This window comes from Cucumis melo, chromosome 11 (genome assembly GCF_025177605.1).
Source record: "Cucumis melo cultivar AY chromosome 11, USDA_Cmelo_AY_1.0, whole genome shotgun sequence".
In the NCBI taxonomy this organism is placed as follows: Eukaryota; Viridiplantae; Streptophyta; class Magnoliopsida; order Cucurbitales; family Cucurbitaceae; genus Cucumis; species Cucumis melo.
The window spans coordinates 24,438,378-24,458,908 of record NC_066867.1 but is presented as its reverse complement, the minus strand read 5'-3'; the positions used below and the strand labels follow the sequence as shown (position 1 = coordinate 24,458,908).

Below are 20,531 nucleotides of genomic sequence, written 5' to 3'. Positions count from 1 at the left end.
AGTGATATTTGGGTCCTTCCAAGGTCACCTCATCTGGGAAACGGTAGTTTGTAATATTCATTGATGATCATACTCGTTTTACTTGGGTCTACCTTATCACCGATAAATCTGAGGTTTCTTTATTGTCCAAAACTTCTACCACACCATTGAAACACAATTCCATAAAAAAATGATATTCTTCGGAGTGATAATGATCGGGAATTCCAAAACCATAACTTTAGTGAATTTTTAACCTCTAAAGGGATTGTTCACCAAAACTTATGCGCCTACCCTCCTCAACAAAATGGGGTGGCCAAACAAAAAAATCGTCATCTTTTGGAAGTAGCTTGTTCCCTTATGCGATCCACTTCCCTTCCTTCGTACCTGTTGGGAGATGCTATTCTTACAGAAACTCATTTAATCAATAGAATGTCTTCTTGTATCTTCCGCCTTCAGACTCACTTTGATTGTCTTAAGGAGTCCTACCCCTCTACTCATCTAGTTTATGAGGTTCTTCTTTGTACGTTTGAGTGTATTGCTTATGTCCATGATTTTGGCCCTAATCATACCACATTTACCCCTCGGACTCAGGCATGTGTGTTTGTTGGTTATCCCCTTCATCTGCGCGGTTATAAATGTTTTCACTCGCTGTCCAAGAAATACTTTTTCACTATGGATGTTACTTTCTGTGAGGACCGACTTTACTTTCTTGTTAGCCATCTTAGAGGGAGAGTGTGTATGAAGAGTCTAACAACACCTTCGAATTTATCGAACAAACTCTTAGTACTGTGTCTGATGCTGATCCTCATCCCATAGTCCTACCCAAAAACCAAGTTCCTTGGAAAATGTGGAAGGAAAGAGTAGTGGTGATGAGGCTGAGGTCAGAGCAAGAACCAGTAATAATGAAGCTGAATAGGGTCATACAGGAAAATTTGATGAGTATGTTCTGTCTCTCGACATTCCAATTGCTCTGAGAAAGGTATTGGGTCCTATACTAAACATCCCATTTGCAACTATGTTTCCTATGATAATCTTTCTTCAAAGCTTTTAAAGTAAGCCTTCACTCTACCATAATATCGAAAAATATCTACACTGCTTTAGAGTGTCCTGAATGGAAGAATGCTGTCATGGAAGAAATGAAGGCTCTTGAAAAGAATAGGACTTGGGAGATTTGTGCTCTACCCAAGGGACACAAAATTGTGGGATACAAATGGGTGTTCTCTCTCAAATAAAAAGCAGATGATACTCTTTACAGACACAAGGCAAGGTTAGTTGCAAAAGGATTTACTCAAGCCTATGGTGTTGACTAGTTGACTATTCAAAAACTTTTTCTTCAGTTGCTAAGTTGAATACTGTTAAAGTTCTGCTATCCGTTGCTGTGAACAAAGATTGGCCTCTATACCAGCTAGATGTTACGAATGCTTTTCTAAATGGAGACCTTGTAGAGGAAGTCTACATGAGCCCCCGCTTGGATTTGAAACCCAATTTGGTCAGCAAGTGTGTAAACTCCATAAATTCCTATATGGTCTGAAACAATCTCCTAAAGCATGGTTTGACAAATTCACTACCTTTATCAAGTTCTAAGGGAACAGTCAGGGACACTCTGATCATGCTTTATTTACAAAGGTTTCCAAGATTGGGAAGATGCTAGACCTCCGATCATTCAAGTTTACAAGAGAAGGGGTAAAAAGGGGAATTCCACCCAGACAGCTTGGTAGTTAGGATGGCCAGTGGTCCTCATGACACATGGCAGCAGGAGCACAAGAATATTAGGACTATATATAGGAGCTTTTGTATTAGGGTTGAGGTATCTTGATCATTAGGCATTTTGGAGTGAACATAGTTCATGGTGGAGAGTACAGCCCTCTTATTTGACTGAGTATCTTGTTGTTTTTTTGTTACTCTTTTGTGGCTGGTGAACTATTATCCATATATCAATATAACTACAGCTTACTCTCCTGTTATATAAATTTCTCTGTGAATTCTGCTGGAGTATTAGTGTACTGTGTGTGCTGTTTGGTTAATACTGTTGTAGAAAGAAAGGAGTCCTAACATTGGTATCAGAGCCATTCGACATCCTGGGGAGGTGGAAGAAGATGATGCAAAAATTAATCGAAGAACGATTGGATGCGTCGGAAAAGGAGATTGAAGCCATCAAAAAAGAGGTTCAACGCATACCTGTCCTAGAGAAGACGATGGAAAAAATGCACGCCATGTTAACCGAAATGTACGAGGATCGCCAAAGACAGCCTGGCAGTTCGGAACTGACCGGAGTGAGTACGGGTAAACGGAAAATGTGAACGGAAGATGTGGTCGACGGAGACGAGGAAGGGGAAACCTCTCTGAGTTTAGAACCGGGGGCAGGGCAAGATCGCATAAAGTTTAAAAAACTGGAGATGCCAGTTTTTAATGGGGAAGACCCGGATGGATGGATTTATAGGGCAGAGCACTATTTTCAGATGCATCTTCTGAATGAGCAGGAGAAGTTAAAGATAGCGATAGTCAGCATGGAAGGAAAAGGATTGTGCTGGTTCCGTTGGGCGGAGAATAGGAAACGCTTCCGATCGTGGAAAGAGTTAAAAGAGAGAATATACAACCGTTTTCGTAACAGAGAATATGGAACGGGTTGCGCGCGATTCTTGGCTATAAAACAGGAGGGATCGGTGGGAGAATACTTGCAGCGCTTTGAAGAGCTATCGGCGCCGTTACCGGAAATGGCGGAGGACGTCCTGGTAGGGGCATTCACGAATGGGTTGGACCCGGTTATTAGAACTGAAGTATTTGCAATGCGGGCCGTGGGCTTGGAGGACATGATGGATGCGGCCCGATTAGCTGAAGAGAAATTAGAGATAGCTAGGGCTTCGCAGGGCCCATATGCTAAGGATTTTAAATCAGCCCAGAAACACGCGCCAAAAAATGTTGAAACCCCTTCGACGAAAATGGTGACTTTAGCCGAGAGAATCCCTGCGAGTCTGAACCAAGCAAACAACTCACAGAACGGTGCGACAGGGATGGGCGGACGACGGGATACCGATTTTCGAAGGTGGACGGATTCTGAACTGGAAGCACGACGTTACAAGGGGCTGTGTTATCGATGCGACGAACCATTTAGCAAAGGCCATCGCTTCAAAAACAAAGAACTTCGCCTCTGTGTGGTCGCGGACGATTTGGAAGATGTTGAAATGGTGGATAGTGCGTACGAGGGAGAGATGGTGGAAGTTAGTCCGGTGGTAGAGTTGTCCCTGAATTCCGTTGTTGGGTTGACAGCACCAGGTACGTTCAAGCTAAAAGGAATGGTGGAAAACCAAGAAATAGTGATCATGGTGGATTGTGGGGCGACCCATAATTTCATCTCCCTGAAGCTGGTCGAGAATCTAAAATTACCTATGGCGGAAACAACGAATTACGGAGTTATTATGGGGTCCGGAAGGCGGTGCAAGGCCGCGGAATATGTAAAGGTATCACAGTGGGTCTGCCAGTGATATCCATAGTAGAGGACTTCTTGCCGCTGGAACTGGGTAACATCGATATGGTGCTGGGGATGCAGTGGCTGCAGAAACAGGGAGCAATGACAGTGGATTGGAAAGCCCTCACCATGACCTTTGTGGTCGGAGATACTAAGGTAATCCTAAAAGGGGATCCTTCGCTGACCCGAATGGAGATATCCTTGAAAGTGTTAGTTAAAACGTGGCAACCGGATGATCAGGGATTTCTAGTTAACTTCAGAGCCATGGGGATTCCCAAGGCAGACCGGGAATTAGTAGTGACAGATGCTGTGGAGGACTATCAATCAGAATTTGCACAGCTACAGCAGGAATTCAGCGATGTATTTGAAATGCCCGACGGACTGCCCCCGATACGACGAATCGACCATAGGATCCAGTTGAAAGAAGGTACGGATCCCATTAACGTGAGACCATACCGCTACCCACATGCCCAGAAAAACGAGATTGAAAGATTGGTGAATGATATGCTGGCTTCAGGAATCATACGACCGAGCACCAGCCCGTTTTCCAGCCCGGTTATCTTGGTAAAAAAGAAGGATGGGGGATGGCGGTTATGCGTCGACTATCGCGCTTTAAACCGAGCAACGGTACCGGATAAGTTCCCTATTCCCATGATTGATGAGCTGTTGGACGAGTTAAGTGGAGTGAGTATTTTCTCTAAAATAGACTTGAAATCCGGGTACCATCAAATCCGGGTACGGGATGAAGATATAAGCAAGACAGCTTTCAGAACGCACGAAGGTCATTACGAGTTCTTAGTCATGCCCTTCGGACTCACCAATGCGCCTGCAACATTCCAAGCATTGATGAATCAGGTTTTTCGGCCTTATTTACGCAAGTTTTTGCTGGTATTCTTTGACGACATTCTTGTGTACAGCAGGGACGTGGAAACACATCTAGAACATCTGACTATGGTGTTTCAGCTATTGAGACAGCATTGCCTCTTTGCTAACCGGCAGAAATGTCATTTTGCGAAGGACCGAATCGAGTACTTAGGCCATTGGGTGTCGGCCAAGGGAGTGGAAGCTGATCAGGAGAAGATTAAGGCCATGATAGAGTGGCCAATACCGAGGAATATACGGGAGCTTCGAGGGTTCTTAGGGCTGACCGGGTATTACCGTCGGTTTGTGGCAAATTATGGCGCCATTGCTACACCACTCACGAAACTAACCAAGAAGAATAATTTTCGTTGGTCGGAAGAGGCAACGAAAGCATTTGAACAACTTAAAAGAGCCATGGTCACACTCCCCGTGCTAGCATTACCTGACTTTCAGCTGCCCTTTGAAGTGGAAACCGACGCATCAGGTATCGGGTTAGGGGCTGTGTTAACGCAGAACAAAAGGCCCATCGCTTATTTCAGCCAAAAACTATCAGAAACGGCCCGAGAAAAATCTGTTTACGAGAGGGAGTTGATGGCCATAGTATTGGCTGTGGAAAAATGGCGGCATTACCTTTTGGGGCATCGATTCGTGGTATATACTGATCAGAAAGCATTGAGACATATTCTGGAGCAAAGGGAAATAGTACCCGGTGTGCAAAAGTGGCTGATGAAGCTGATCGGATTTGACTTTGAAATACGCTATAGAGCTGGACCCGAAAACAAAGCTGCGGACGCCTTGTCCCGTATGCCATTTGAGGCTGAGTTAAATGCCATTACTGTCCCTTCCTTGCTGGACATTACAGTGATCGAAAAAGAGGTACAAGCGGATGAAAAATTGAAGGCCATCTTTGATAGAATTGTGGCGGATCCGGACTGTGTTCCCCGATATACGATTCACCAAGGTAAGCTGTTTTATAAGGGCAGATTAGTTATTTCGAGAACTTCGAGCTTCATCCCGACTATATTACACACTTTCCATGATTCGGTCCTTGGGGGACATTCCGGACAGCTACGCACTTACAAAAGGATAGCAGCAGAATTGTTTTGGGACGGGATGAAAAAGGACATCAAACAGTATGTGGATCACTGCCATGTTTGCCAGCAAAACAAGATCCAAGCGTTATCTCCGGCCGGACTGTTACAACCTCTCCCTATTCCTAACCGTATTTGGGAAGATATTTCCATGGACTTTGTGGAGGGCCTCCCACGTTCCAAGGGATTTGACACGATATTGGTGGTAGTTGATCGCCTAAGCAAATACGCCCACTTTATCACCTTGGGTCACCCATTTTCAGCTAAAGTAGTGGCTTTGGTGTTCATCAAAGAGGTAGTGCGCCTCCATGGATATCCTCGCTCGATAGTATCCGACCGTGACCGAGTCTTTTTAAGCCACTTTTGGCAAGAGTTATTCCGCCTACAAGGGACTCAACTTAAGCGGAGCACGGCATACCATCCCCAAACCGATGGACAAACGGAGGTAGTGAACAAATGCTTGGAACTCTATTTAAGATGTTTGTGCCAAGAAAAGCAAAAGTCATGGAGTGATAAGGTGGCATGGGCTGAATATTGGTACAATACAAATTACCAATCGTCCATCAAAAATACTCCTTATGCGGTAGTTTATGGTCAGCCTCCTCCTCCCATCATTTCGTATGGTCAAACCGGGACAACGCTGAATGATTCAGTGGAGCAACAGTTGCAATCTCGAGATGAGATGTTGAAAGTGTTGAAGCGACATTTGCAGCACGCCCAAGAACGAATGAAGAAATTTGCCAATATCCATCGTCGGGATGTGGTGTTTGACATTGGGGACAAGGTATACTTAAAATTACAGCCTTATAGACAGCAGTCAGTAGCGAAAAAACGCTGTGAGAAACTATCACCAAGGTATTTTGGACCTTATACTGTGTTGGGTCGAGTAGGAGAGGTCGCCTATCTGCTGGACCTTCCGGAAACTGCTAAAATACATCCCGTCTTCCATGTATCGCAACTTAAGAAAGCAATAGGAGACAAACATCCAGTTTATCCGGACGTCACAGTGATAAATGACCAAATGGAGTTAGTGTTGGAACCAGAAAACTTGCTCCAACGCCGCTGGAACGAGGCTGAACGTGATTGGGAATATTTGGTGCAATGGAAAGACCAACCGAGCCATGAGGCAACATGGGAGTCATACGCGATGCTTCGACATCAATTTCCTAATTTCCACCTTGAGGACAAGGTGGCTCTTCTCCGTGGGGGTATTGCTAGACCTCCGATCATTCAAGTTTACAAGAGAAGGGGTAAAAAGGGGAATTCCACCCAGACAGCTTGGTAGTTAGGATGGCCAGTGGTCCTCATGACACATGGCAGCAGGAGCACAAGAATATTAGGACTATATATAGGAGCTTTTGTATTAGGGTTGAGGTATCTTGATCATTAGGCATTTTGGAGTGAACATAGTTCATGGTGGAGAGTACAGCCCTCTTATTTGGCTGAGTATCTTGTTGTTTTTTTGTTACTCTTTTGTGGCTGGTGAACTATTATCCATATATCAATATAACTACAGCTTACTCTCCTGTTATATAAATTTCTCTGTGAATTCTGCTGGAGTATTAGTGTACTGTGTGTGCTGTTTGGTTAATACTGTTGTAGAAAGAAAGGAGTCCTAACAGAAGATTGCAGTTATAATAATTTATGTGGGTGACTGGAGATGATAAAGCAGAAATCAGTAAACTAAAGCAGATAATGGGTGATGAATTTGAAATCAAGGATTTGGGAAATCTGAAATATTTCCTTGGAATGGAGGTGACCAGATCTAAAGAAGACATCTCCATGTCTTAGAGAAAATACATCCTTGATTTGCTAACTGAGGCAAGTATGTTGAGATGTTGTCTTGTCGACACTTCTATTGAATTCAACGGTAAAGAACAATATCAGCGCCTTATAGATAAATTGATTTACTTACCCCATACTCGTCTTGATATTTATTTTGCTGTGAGTGTTGTCAGTCAATTTATGTAAGCCCCCTACGAGGAACACATGGAAGCTATCAACAGAATTCTGAGATACTTGAAAACGACACTTGGTAAAGGGTTGATATTTAGGACATACAAAAGACTATTGAGGCATATACTTACTTGGACTGAGCAGGATCTGTTGTTGACAGAAAGTCTACCTCCAGTTATTGTACTTTTGATTGGGGCAATCTTGTAACTTGGAGGAATAAGAAGCAAAGTGTTGTGGCCAGGAGCAGTGCTGAGGCCCGATACCAAGCTATGAGTTTGGGAATATGTAAGGAAATTTGGCTCTAGAAAGTTCTGTCTGATCTTCATCAGGAATGTGAGATACCATTGAAGCTTCTTGGTGATAATAAAGCTGCTATTATTATTTCTAACGACCCAGTTCCACAGGATAGAACTAAACATGTTGAGATTGATTGACATTTCATCAAAGAAAGAGTTGACAGTGGGAGCATATGCATTCCGTACATTCCTTCGAGCCAACAAGTTGTTGATGTTCTTACCAAGGGCTTCTCAGACCAAACTTCGACTTTTGTGTTAGCAAGTTGGGCCTCATTGATATTTACGTCCCAGCTTGAGAGGGACTGTTAGAATTAGTGGACTTGGCCCCTAGAGTATTTATGGAAAGAATATTGGAAGATTTTCCCTATTTTCTAGATTTTTTTCCTTTTTTACTCATTGTACTCTATTTATTCTTCTCTTTTTACCTATTGTATTCATTCATCAAAAAATAATAAAACAACAATATTGTGGTTTTTCTCTCGGTACTCGGGTTCTCACGTAAGCCTTGGTTTCGTGTTTATTGCTTTCAATAGAAGCCATTGAGGAGTATAGGTTGAAGAAAAAGGAAGAAGTGGTGTTAAAACTTGATTTTGAGAAAGCGTATGACAATGTGGATTGAGGTTTTTTTTGAATAGAGTGATGATGAAGAAAAGGTTTTAGTTACAAGTCGAGAATGTGGAAGTTGGGGTGTGTCAGGAATGTGAAATATTCTATCCTCATCGATAGGCCCTGAGAAGGTCCATTCAATCTACTAGAGGTTTAAGACAGGGGACCTTTTATCTCCTTTCTTGTTCTTAATTGTTATGGATGTCTTTAAGTCACCTCATTTTTAAGGGGTGGGAAGGACACATATTTTTGGGAGGATCATTGGGTGGAGGAGATATCCATTTGCTCTTTATTTCTACATCTTTATCGTTTATCCTCTTCCAAAAATTGTATGGTCTCAAGGGAGAATCTTGTGTCTTTTTCTTTCGGGTTCTGTTGCACTTTGACGAATAGGAAAATGTTAGTGGTTGTCTCACTTCTTTCTTTGATCGAGGGGTGCAGTTTTAGAGAGGGGAGAAAGAATGTTCGTGCTTGAAGTCCTAATTCAAGTCAGGGTGTGTAAATCGTTGTTCAGTTTGTTGTTAGACTCATCCCCTTTTAGGGAGTCGGTTTTTGATGTGGTTTGGAGGATTAAGATTTTGAAGAAAGTGAGGTTCTTTATCTGACAAGTCTTGCTAGGCTAGGTTAAAATTGTTGATAGACTTATTAGGAGGAGGACCTTGCTTGTAGGGCCTTTTTATTGTTGGAAGGTGGAGGAGAACCCTGATCCTCTTTTTTGGGATTATCAGTATGTTCGAGCTATGTGAAGTTATTCTCTGTCGGAGTTTGGAGTCAACTATGTTGGCATCTCGTAACGCTTCAGCTTGGTGCTCCCTTATTAAAGAATTCAAAGCTTTTAGCATTTAGTAGATCGACCTAAATTGGAGGGCTTTTATTTTTCGAATTGCTATTTTTTCTGGTAGTTGTACTTTGGATATTTCTCTGTATTTCTTTTATTTTGGAATTTTTCTTGTAGTTGTTTTGTTATGGGCTGATCCTATTTGCTCAGGACTCTTCATATGCGGTGGGGATGGATTTGGCCTGTATTTTGATTGTTTGTTTTGATTCTGGTTATTAGAGAAAATACTTTGAGCATTAATCTCATGTTGAGGGTACATAATTTGGATGCTCTCTCTTAGATGTTCCTATAGAAAGCTGTCTTGTAGCAGAAACTCATGCAATTAATACAAGTACAAAGCTCTTTCTCAATTTTGACAACATTTTAGATGTTCTCATACAAAACTCTTATCTTATCGCAGAAATTCATTGATTTTGTGTCAACTTCCTTTGTCTCAACACGAACTCACGCTAGTGATGGATCACAATTTTGTGGAAGGTCAATCCATTTCGCAGACATAGGTTACTTTTCAATCTCTCTCAGCTTTAAGCTTATTAAATTCAATTTATTTGGTCTTTCTTTTGTTTGTTATTACCATTTTCCTGAATTAATGTCTAATATAAATATTTTAGTAAAGTTAATCATTTGAACTAATAAATAATAAGAGGATAATTTTTCTATATTATTTGACATGCAAGTAGTATTACTATAATTGCACTTTTGTTTTTATAAGAAACAAACATTTCATTGATAAAATGAAATAAGGGGAAACCCCAAGCACCTAAAGGTGATTACAAAAAGAAAGCCAATTGACAACTAAGACCGATAAGCTAAAGTTCTTAAAAGGGTGCCAAATTTTGCACCAATAGAAAGTTGTGGACAATACCATGTCAAAAAAAGAACTAAAAGATGAAAAAGAGTCTCGAAAAAAATGCCTATTACGCTCACCATAAAGTCCAAAAGAAAGTTCGAAGAACAGCCGGCCAAATAACCTTCTTGCAACCAATAAACGGGTGACCCACCATAAAGGAGTTGAGGATGTCTGAAATGTCATTGGACAAAGCAGTAGATCAACTAAAAGCCTAAAATATGAGATCCCAAAATTGTTGAGCAAAAGGGCAATGAATAAAAAGATGAGCAAGGGATTCAACATTAGTACAACACATAGTACACCGAGAAGGAGAGAGACAGTATGGCATATGACGTTGGAGACGATCGATAGTGTTTATAGCTTATGACTAAGTTCCTAAAGAAAAATTTTAATTTTCTTCTAGAAGTGATTTATCCAAATGATCAAATAAAAATCCCTTTCAAAAGGCTTGAGAGCACCTATCAAGTCATCAATCATAGATTTCACAGTAAACATAGATGAGGAGTCAATAGTCCATCTCCAAGAATTAGACACCATATGAAATTTGCTAGAAGACAAAATAGTAGATAGATACCCATTCTTGAATTTCATTATCAGTAATATTACGTCTAAAGTGCAAGTCCCAAGTCTCAGTATCAGCAAGCCAGATTTTAGCAATAGAGATATCAAGAGTACAAGAGAGAAGAAGCAAATAAGGAAAAATCCCAGAGAGAATAGCACAAACATGCCATCAATCTTTCCAAAAAGAGATAGTGTCACCCTTACCAAGTCAATGTTGAGTCCTAGAAAATACAAAGGCAGCAGTATGGCAAATGGAGCTCCATGGGGACTTTGACGACCTTCTAACAATAGTCAGCCAAACTCAAGAGGGATAATTGTACTTAACCACAATGAGTTAATGCCAGATCCACCTCTTCAAAAGGGCAGAATTTCGATGATGAAAATTGCCAATGTCAAGACCACCAAGAAGCTTAGGGCGCTGAGTAGTAATCCAATTAACATTATGCATGCCATTTTCATCACATAAACCATCCCAACAAAAATCACGAATCAGTTTCTCCTAACAATTAATCACAATCGTAGGGGCATGAAAAAGAGAGAGATAATAAGTAGGCAAGCTTAAAAGGGTGGCTTGAATAAGTGTATGCCGATCACCCTTGCAGATGTAGGCATATTTCTCTGGTTATGGAGTTTTTGTTGGAACTTCTACAATTGGTTGCCAGAAAATCATCAACTTAGAGTTGCCACCAAGGGGAAGGCCAAGATAAGAAGCTGACCGTTGTCCCTTCTTACACCCAAAAACAGTCACCATCCAATCCAGATCATCATCAGGGATATGGATGCCAAGGAGCCTACTTTTATAGAGATTAATAGATAAACCAGAAGCTTGTTTAAAGACATGAATAACCTCAAACAAACATGTAAGGGCAGCACGGTCAGCAGTGGAAAGGATCAAAGTGTCGTCAGCAAATGACAAGTGATTCTAGATAAAACTCGATGCACCAATGGGGTGAGTGGCTATCAAATTTTTAGATAGACTATGGTCCAACAGACGACTTACGCAATTGACAACCAATATAAAAAGAAAAGGAGAAAGAGGAGAGTATGGATTATTTTACCACGAGATCTACCATTAGTAATAATGCACTAGAGACACATCCTTGAATCCACTTATGCCAAACCCTTCCAAAGCCTTTAGCTTGGAGAATTGCATCTAAGAAGTCCTAATCAACTATTTCAAAAGCTTTTTCACAATCAAGTTTAATAATCAGATCTTTCTTGGTTTCATGAAACCAATCATCCACCAATTCGTTAGCCATAAGGGATGCATCCAGAATCGGTCTATTTTCAACAAAAGCAAGCTGATTTAAAGCAATGGTAGATGGAAGAACCTGTTTCAATCGATTCGATAAGACTAGAGCAATAATCTTGTAAGCACACGAGATGAGGCTGATTGGTCAATAATCAGTGGCCATTCTAGCATCCAATTTCTTTGGAATGAGACAAATATAGGTTTCATTTAGGGAGGCATTGATAATTCCGAAGTAAAAAAATCATGGACCACATTCATAATGTCATCTTTTAAATAGTCCAGAAAGTTGGTCCTGTTGCCTATATTATCCAACTCTCGGAGCTGAGAGATAATGGATGGAAATTTATAGCCTCTTGTTATTCCATGAACAAAGGAACATTTTTAATGCTTTGAGCTTCATAAACATCCATGTCCAGGCCAACCAACAACCTTATTGTTTGTCCACCAAGTTTGCACAAGTTGCCGAAATGATGGAGTAGAGAGCCAGGAGTTCTCAAATTTGAAAGGGTATGGACCCCAATCATGGACCCCAATCAATATCACTTGCAGTCATAGCAGGAGAGAAATGATCCAAAGTGACACAATCTAATCATTCCAATACCTTATATGCATCTTTCCCCTTGGTGAATCCTGTGTAGAAATCATTCCAAGTTTCTGCCCCATCTATTTATGCATTGTTTTTTTGCTTCCTATTTTTGGCTGTTTGTTTTAGAGGCCTTTGGTTGGTTTTTGCCGTCCTAATAATATCATCGATCTGCTTGCATCAACTTTGGTGGGTCTTCCATTTGGTGGTACTAAGAAGACTCTTTGGTTGGCTCTTACTCTAACGTTTTTTAGGCTTCTGTAGGGTGAACGAAATGGTCATCTTTTCAGGTTCATTTTTTTCTTTCTATTGTTTTATGGATTTGGTTCTTTCTACTACTTTATTTTGGTGTAAATCAAAGCACATTTTGATTTCTTAATTTCCAATTGGAGAGCTTTTTATGAAATCACCAATAGGTGTTGGGGACTTCACTCCCTTATTTTATCAATCAATGAAATTATTTATTCTTCTTCACAAAATAATAGGTGCTTACTAACAGGGTGTTTAGACGCTCATAAATAATGGATTTGTAATGTAATATAATGTAATGAAAAAACCCATGCTGCGTTTGATTGGGCGCCTTAGACCTGATTACAATACTGAACTCATTCCATTTTCACAATTTTTAACCCAGCTCTCTTTTCCACATTTTTTTTATGCTTCACAATCCCATTTTTCAGTTCCACCCTTGATTTCTCACACATTTCAATACCCTTCAAAATTCTAATAATTCTGATTTATTTCCAGCTCCCCAAACATCCCTTTTTATTTATAAAGTAATTAAAACCGGAGAATTCCCTCTGGGAAACTTGATCTCTATTAGACAAAATAACTACAAAGTTGGATATGGAGATTACATCCCTCACCTTGCGCAAACTACTTATACAATGCAATCCCTCTTCAATTCTTTCTATCAATATATTACAATGTTTATTCATGCTAAGTTTTAACTCTCGCCCTTATAGAGTATTCTTTTTCTTTTTTCAATCTCAAGATGTAGCTTGCAGAAGTATTCTTCAATTTACTCAAATCGATCTGTATTGCTGAATGGGTCTAGTGTAATTGTACTATTTTTAAAAATAGAAACAGCTTCTTGCAGCTCAATGAACGAGAATTATACTAAGACCAAAAAGAATAAAAAAAAGACTTGAAAGAACAATCACAACAAAAGTATAAGAGTTCAAAACCTTCAAGACCCTGAACAAAACAAAGAAAGTCTGAAAAACAAAGCAAAACTCAAAAACTTCAAAGTCTTTCAAGGAGAAACACTAAAGAGAACTGAGAACTTGCACCTGAAAGCTTCAAAATGGATGGATTGAGAGGACACATAAAGAAAAGACAATCAACCATGTTGCTTCGATTCTGACATGATGAAAAAGATTTCTTTTGTTCTAGTGTAATTGTACTAAGTTATAGGGATCCAGGATGCCTTGATTTTGTATTTACTTGCGTTACTGATCACCTCTTCATTTTTTAATTTATTCCAGGTTTTGAGAACAGATATTCAGCTTCTCGATTTCACTTGAAGTCTATTACTGTCTATCCAATCAAATCATGTGCAGGGTTCAGCATGGATAGATGGCCGTTAAGCAGTGGAGGTATACATTTACTCGTATATTGTTGTGCATTTTGCTGATTATAGTTAACTGTTAGCACCAATAATTTCTTCACAAGACCTTTGATCGTGGCTTGATACATCTGTTGGAGAGCTTGAAAATGATTAGGGGCTAGGAGTAATAAATTTTCGCTATGACTATCTGAAATCTCAAGAAAAGCCATAGATCAATTTTTTTATCCATGGAGGGAGTAATAGAGCGAGACAGAAAACTAAATCAATGCTGACAATTTTTTTAATGATACTGGTTTCTCCCACTGAAAAAAAAAAAGAAGAAAAAACTGAACATTAGTGTTTTTTTTTTTTTGAAGAACTTAATCGTAGAAAATTAGTTTGTGTAAGGGATCTAATTCACATCACGTTCCCAGTTAGTTTTTTTTTTTTTTTCTGGGGGGGGGGGGGGTTGCTATGCGCTGGTGACAGCTTGATGGTATACACGTAATGTTTCTTGAATTAATTTTCTTCTTTATTTAATATTCTATTTGTTGAGATGATGGAGTAGTAATTCTGTAGGAATAAACTTTAAGTCTGTTTTTAACTGCTTCTTTTAATTGTGTGGCTGTCCAGGTTGTTATCTCTGTCAGTTATCAGTTAGGTTGTTATTTTAGTTATCAGTTAGTTTGTTATTTCCTGCCCTGCTGTGTATAAATAGGCTTCTTGCCATCTCTTATAAAAATATCAATAAAAAAGATTACTCTTTTAATAATCTTTAAGCATTTTACATCATGAGATGCTGAGAATCCCATCCTGAAATAACTAAAGAGATTCATACTCCTTATTAGATAGATGGGATACTCCTGTCGTTGACAATTGGTTTTTAGTGTTGGATGATATAACAGTAAATTTACCTTCACCCATCAGTTTAAGCTTTTGATCAATTGGTGACATAAGATGATATTAGAGTAAGTGGTCCTGGAAGGTCCGGTGTTTAAGTCCCTGCATTATTGTTTCCTCTCCAATTAAAAATTGATCTTCACTTACGGTGCATTCTTCATATTTCTAGCCCACAAGTGAGGGGGAGTTTGAATGATATATTATTAAATTTACCTTTGTACTCAAGAATTCAGAGTAAAAGTTACATGTGCATAGAGAACAAAGAAACCTTAGACTGTATGTACAATTACGATAGTGGACATATAATACAAATATATATCATAACACTCTCCCTCAACCTGGAGCAAATATGTTGATCATGTCCAACTTGTTGCACAGATAGCTTAATCTTGCTCCATTTATAGCTTTGGTCAGAATATCTCTTAATTGTTCTTTAGTCTTCACATATCCTGTGGACACCAACTTTTCTTGGATTTTCTCACGAATAAAGTGACAATCCACCTCAATGTGTTTAGTTCGTTCATGAACTGCAGCTTGGTTATCAAACCATAATTTAGCTGGTACTGTAATACTGAAGCCTATTTCAGATAATAGTTGTTGAATCCATACTATTTTGCACACAGATTGCGTCATAGCTTTATTTTGACTCAGCTCTCGAACGAGAAACAACATTTTGTTTCTTTCTCTTCCATGATACCAAGTTTGCCTACAAAGACACAATATCCAGAAGTCAATCTCCCGTCCTATCGAGATCCAAGCCCAATCAGCATCAGAAAAACATTCAACTCTCCTATGTCTATGATCTTTATATAGGATCCCACGTCCAGGAGCAACTTTTAGATAACACAGAATCTGCTCTACTGCAACCCAATGATCCATTGAAGGGGAAAATATGAACTGACTTACAACATCTACAGAATAAGCAATGTTTGGTCGAGTCACTGTTGAGTAGTTCAACTTCCCAACTAATCTCCTATATCCCTTGGGATCTTTACATAATTCTCCTTTGTTAACAAGTTGCTGATTCGGCATCATCAGAGTACCACTTGGTTTGGCCCTTAATTTTCCTGTCTTAGACAATAAATCAAGTACATATTTTCGTTGAGACAAATAAATACCTTTCTTGCTCTTATCACTTCAATGCCCAAATCTTTTGTAGAAACTGACTCTAAAGGAAAGTTTTGATCGATAAAATACCGGATGCATCATTTCCAGTAATAACAATATCATCAACATATGAAATAACAGATGAATAATGCTATGTTCGCACAAGTAAGAGCCAAAGAGTATGAGAAAAATTTTCACCCGCATTCTCAGTGCGCAAAGTTTTAAGAGACATTAAATTGATTTTTTATTTCAACATGAAAGGCACAAAAAATGAAGTAATAACTCATAATGATTTTTCATTAAATATAACCAAGTTAGACGAGTATGATCGTCAACAAAAGTAACAAAATAACGAGAGCCTGAGACACAATTGGACACGAATCTCAAATATCAGAATAAACTAACTCAAATGGAGCATTTGCTCGTTTATTGACTCGAGGACTCAAATTAAGACGACGAAATTTAGCAAATTGACATGAATTAGAATTCAAGGAGGACAAAGACCTAAACTTGGGATAAAGCTTCTTCAACACAAACAAAGAATGATGGCCCAAACGAAAATGAAATTCTAAAGGAGTAGGAACGACAGGACACGCCACAACTTGCGATACTTGGTGATCAATGAGATAAAGGCCTCCTAACTCATATCCTGTACCGATAATTTTCTTCGTCACACGATCATGAAACAAGCAATAACCAGGAAAGAACAAGACAACACAATTATGGTGATGAGTAAGTTAACTAATAGAAATTAAATTAAAGGATAAGTTAGGCAAATGTAACACAGAAGACAGAGAAAAGGATGGGGTAAAGTGAATAGTGCTAGAGCGGAGAACAGAGGATGTGGAGCCATCTACCAATGTGATAGATGGAAAAGGGGCAGGGGACAACGACCTAGAAAATAGATGAGAATTATTTGTCATATGTGGTGTGGCACCAAGTCTATGACCCATTTGGTAGATGATGTAAGAAGATACTTTGTATTACCTTGGGCAACAGTGGATGCAACAGGAGTAGAGGAAGATGACGCTTGTAATGAATCTTAGTAGTTCTGAAACTTAGCAAACTCATCTGTAGAAATAATAATCGACGCCACTAGCATATCACATGTGGAAGCTCTCTGGGCATTTTGAGATCTTGACTATTCTTATATAACAATTTCCGACAATCACGTTTCATATGGCTTAGCTTATGACAGTAGTTACTAACAATCTCTGCAGAATATCGTTTTCGATGATCATAACTATTTCTTTAAAAATTGCTATCCATCGCTCGAGGTGCCCGGGGGTTGTTGTTCTTGCTAATGAGAGCACTACTGGATTGAGGAATAGACACACCAGTCGGAGAGCTTTCACTTCGAAAGACACGAGTAAAAGCATTGTCTAATGATGGAATCTTAGAGTTAGAGAGGATCTGTGCCTTCACCATTCCAAATTCAAGTAAGAGGCCATTCAAAAAGATCATAACAACCTTCTTCTCTTGTTGAGCTTGTTGAACTTTGACATCAGGAATAAAGAGTAGCAACAAAGCAAGCTCGGCAATTATCTTCTTAAGATAACAGACTCTGCTTTTTGTTCAGCATAAAAAAACTGCATACAAATCTCAAACATTCTATGTACTTGCTCTTTACCTGAATATAGAAAATCCAAAAGTTCTTTAACAGACTCACAGTGATCAACCAGTCCAATTACCTCACTCTCAATGGAGTTTTTGATCTGAAGATATAGACAGGCATCATGACGAAGCCAATCCTTCTTCTGCTTTGCATCTTCCAGGGGATCTTCGATCATATGATCATTCTTCTTAGTACTCAAATAGAACAAAATTGTCCGATGCCAATCATAATAATTAGGTCCATTTAACTTATGTTCTGTGATCTTAGAGGCTAAGGGTATGACGATAGAAACTAACAAATTTTTTATATCGGCCATACTGGAGGCATATACTGATTGTAGTCCACACACAAACAAAAGAAATCAATCCAAAATTGAATAATTAATCTTCAATGGGCCCAACTGCACAGACTGATTGGGAAAGAAGATTCGAGACAAGCCTAGAAGACAGAGGTCAAAACGGAGGCGGCATGCGCTCCCACACGCTGGCGCGTGGAGGCTGTGCAGAAATGTTCCAGCGGCACATGAAGCTCATGTGCGAAGTTTCCTGACGATCAGCAACGGCAGATTGCGGTGGACAGCAGTGGCGCTTCTTATGAGCCGGGCGGTTTCGACAAACGGCCACTCAAAGATGACCTATGGAGAAGGAAGCCACCAACTATGATATTCCAAACCCTAACATCTTTGATACCATGCTCAAGAATTAGAGAAAAGTGTATGTTTCATTTATTTATAATCAGAATAAAGTTATATATATAGAGAGAACAAAAAAACCCTAGACTATATGTACAATTATGATAATAGACATATAATATAAATATATATCATAACAACCTTCCCCCATCAACCTAAGCTTTTGGGTCGGTGATTTAAGACTATTATTACACAAATGTAGGCTTCAATAATATCCGAGGTTTACAGATGGTCATTATTTTCATTGTGGTTATGTTGATTTTTCCTAATTTAGCCATCTATTTTTATTATTATTATTATTTTATTGAACTCTCCCTTCAATATGAGTAGGGCTTCTTCATGATCGGGAGTGGCTACTTCAAAGCTTGACGGGGGAAACTCTTACACAGAAGAAGGTGAGTCTTCAACATCTTCTTTCTTTAGATATTTTCTTTTAACACGTATGAACACCTCAACATTGCAAGAAAGTCAATAACTGATATAGTAAAAACCAACATTTGTTTGCTCAAACCTTTAGAAACCCGGCGATACATTCGGCTCAAATTTTATGATTTCAAGCCTTTTGGATGGTTTTTGATCAAACTGTTCTCCAACAGCATATGGTTAATTACACTTTGTGCTGTAGACACTTTTGAGTGTATCCAAATCTAAGAAGCACAGATACGGATATGAGACACAAATTTGACAAGACATGAACACGGTGAGACACCATATTTTAAAATTCTAGGGCATGATACGGCAATGACACATTTATTAAAATATAGAGTTTTTAAAGTATAGATTATTTTTATACCAAATGAAAATCCAAGGAGATTTATTTACTTACAATTTCTCTAATCCTTTAGATATTGTCAGATTAAACCAAGTTATGAAGGACGAAAGATTTTGAGGAAGTTTCTTATAGCTCCAAGTTTGACTTTCTCCTTCCTTCGAACTCCATCCCTAGCAAGCAAAGGAAATCCATCTGAAAAGTCACTTGGAGGAGTCCTGGAGTCACATACTTGCAGCATTAAAGATAATATTAGTGTTGTCTCTTTGAATAGGAATGCCAACAAGATATTAATTACCATGAAGGCCAATAATAATGTTCAGTCTGGAGTTGCATTTACTCCACCAAAAAACGAAGAGATGCTATTAAAGAAGAGAGAAAAGAGTGCAGAAGACAGCTATGATTTTAATTTAGTGGGTCCCTGGCACCTTCTAACTCTTATTTTCGAAAATATGGCATGAAAAGACAAAAAAAGAGTAGAGCAAAGGTCACCCAATTTTAAAAAAAAAGCATGTTGTATTTTTCCTATTGATAACAGCGACGCCAAGTCAACATTTTTAAATCCAATCTCTAACAGTCTCCTTACGGTTCATCAATAGTTGTACACCCTTGCTTCTTCTCCAACTACTGTGTTACCGAGCAAGTCAGCCAACAAAGAAGAAAGATCTTCTCCTTCCTTGTCAGCTCGGTTTAACAAAGCTAAAAAGAATTCTTGTCCTCCAAAGTTCTTCTTGAAGCATTTTATAAGGAAAAGGACTTCCTTCAACAATGTTTGGACTGCTCTTTTCAATTTTGAGTCTTTTGGAGCTTGTTCAATCAAGGCTCAAGAGAAGCACTCCCAGGGTCTAACAATCTTTCAAATCTTTGTTCACTGATGTAAATTCGGATCTCTTGGAAGTTTTCAGCTCTCTAGTCCAAGCTACTGGTTGCAATATCAGGTTAGCCGATCCTCAAACTAAGCTTCATCCTTTCTCCTTCTCTGAATTCAAACCAACCGCCTCACATGTGTTCTTTTGCGAGGTACATTGAACTCTCAACAAGTGTGCAAGCAAATTATAAGCAAGGTGCAATATGGGATTGCTAATCCAGAGGAAGTTGACAGTCTCGATGCCCAAGAAACTCGACACAAATGTTGAATCTGTCCCAAGTGTAAGTAGTGAGGAATTAGAAGAGATTAAAGCAAGGGAAGAGGTTGAAGATTCTGAGATTTTAGAGAACATAATCAGCGATGTCCGCTAGTTGTATTTGGAGGAAGGTATAGAAGAAGAACAACCTTCTCTCCAGAAATTCAAAGAAGAAATCCCACAACACGTGCATGACATCATCGAAGCTTATGGTATATCTTTCCTTTGAGCTCTATAAACTCTATCTCCAAGCATTGAAAGTAGTCTTGGATGTGGTAGTGGGATTACAAGGGAGCTAGGAGTTAGTAAAAAAGGTCGGTAGTTAGGAAGCAGATAAAGAAGATAACCCCGATTTTGGTTTTGCTACTAGTAACAAAAAGTAAAGTTTTACTCCAGGTTTTTCAAATCCTCGTGGAGTTCTCTTGTACTTTTGATGC

At 39.2% G+C, this 20,531-nt stretch overlaps 1 protein-coding gene across 12 annotated transcripts in view; it reads left to right on the top strand.

Annotated features, from left to right (window-relative positions):
- The window catches only part of LOC103496300 (molybdenum cofactor sulfurase), a 64,155-nt gene that overhangs the window by 34,412 nt on the left and 9,212 nt on the right, over positions 1–20,531 (top strand). For 10 of the 12 annotated variants that reach the window (XR_007815694.1, XR_007815696.1, XM_051079646.1 and 7 more), the window contains 3 exons: positions 9,494–9,593; positions 13,827–13,937; positions 18,532–18,596. Coding sequence is in view for 9 of the 12 variants with exons in the window: in XM_051079646.1 (XP_050935603.1) it covers positions 9,494–9,593; positions 13,827–13,937; positions 18,532–18,596 (276 nt within the window). In the remaining 3 variants the exon portion in view is untranslated. The other 2 variants (XR_007815695.1, XM_008458109.2) reach the window with 2 other exon arrangements.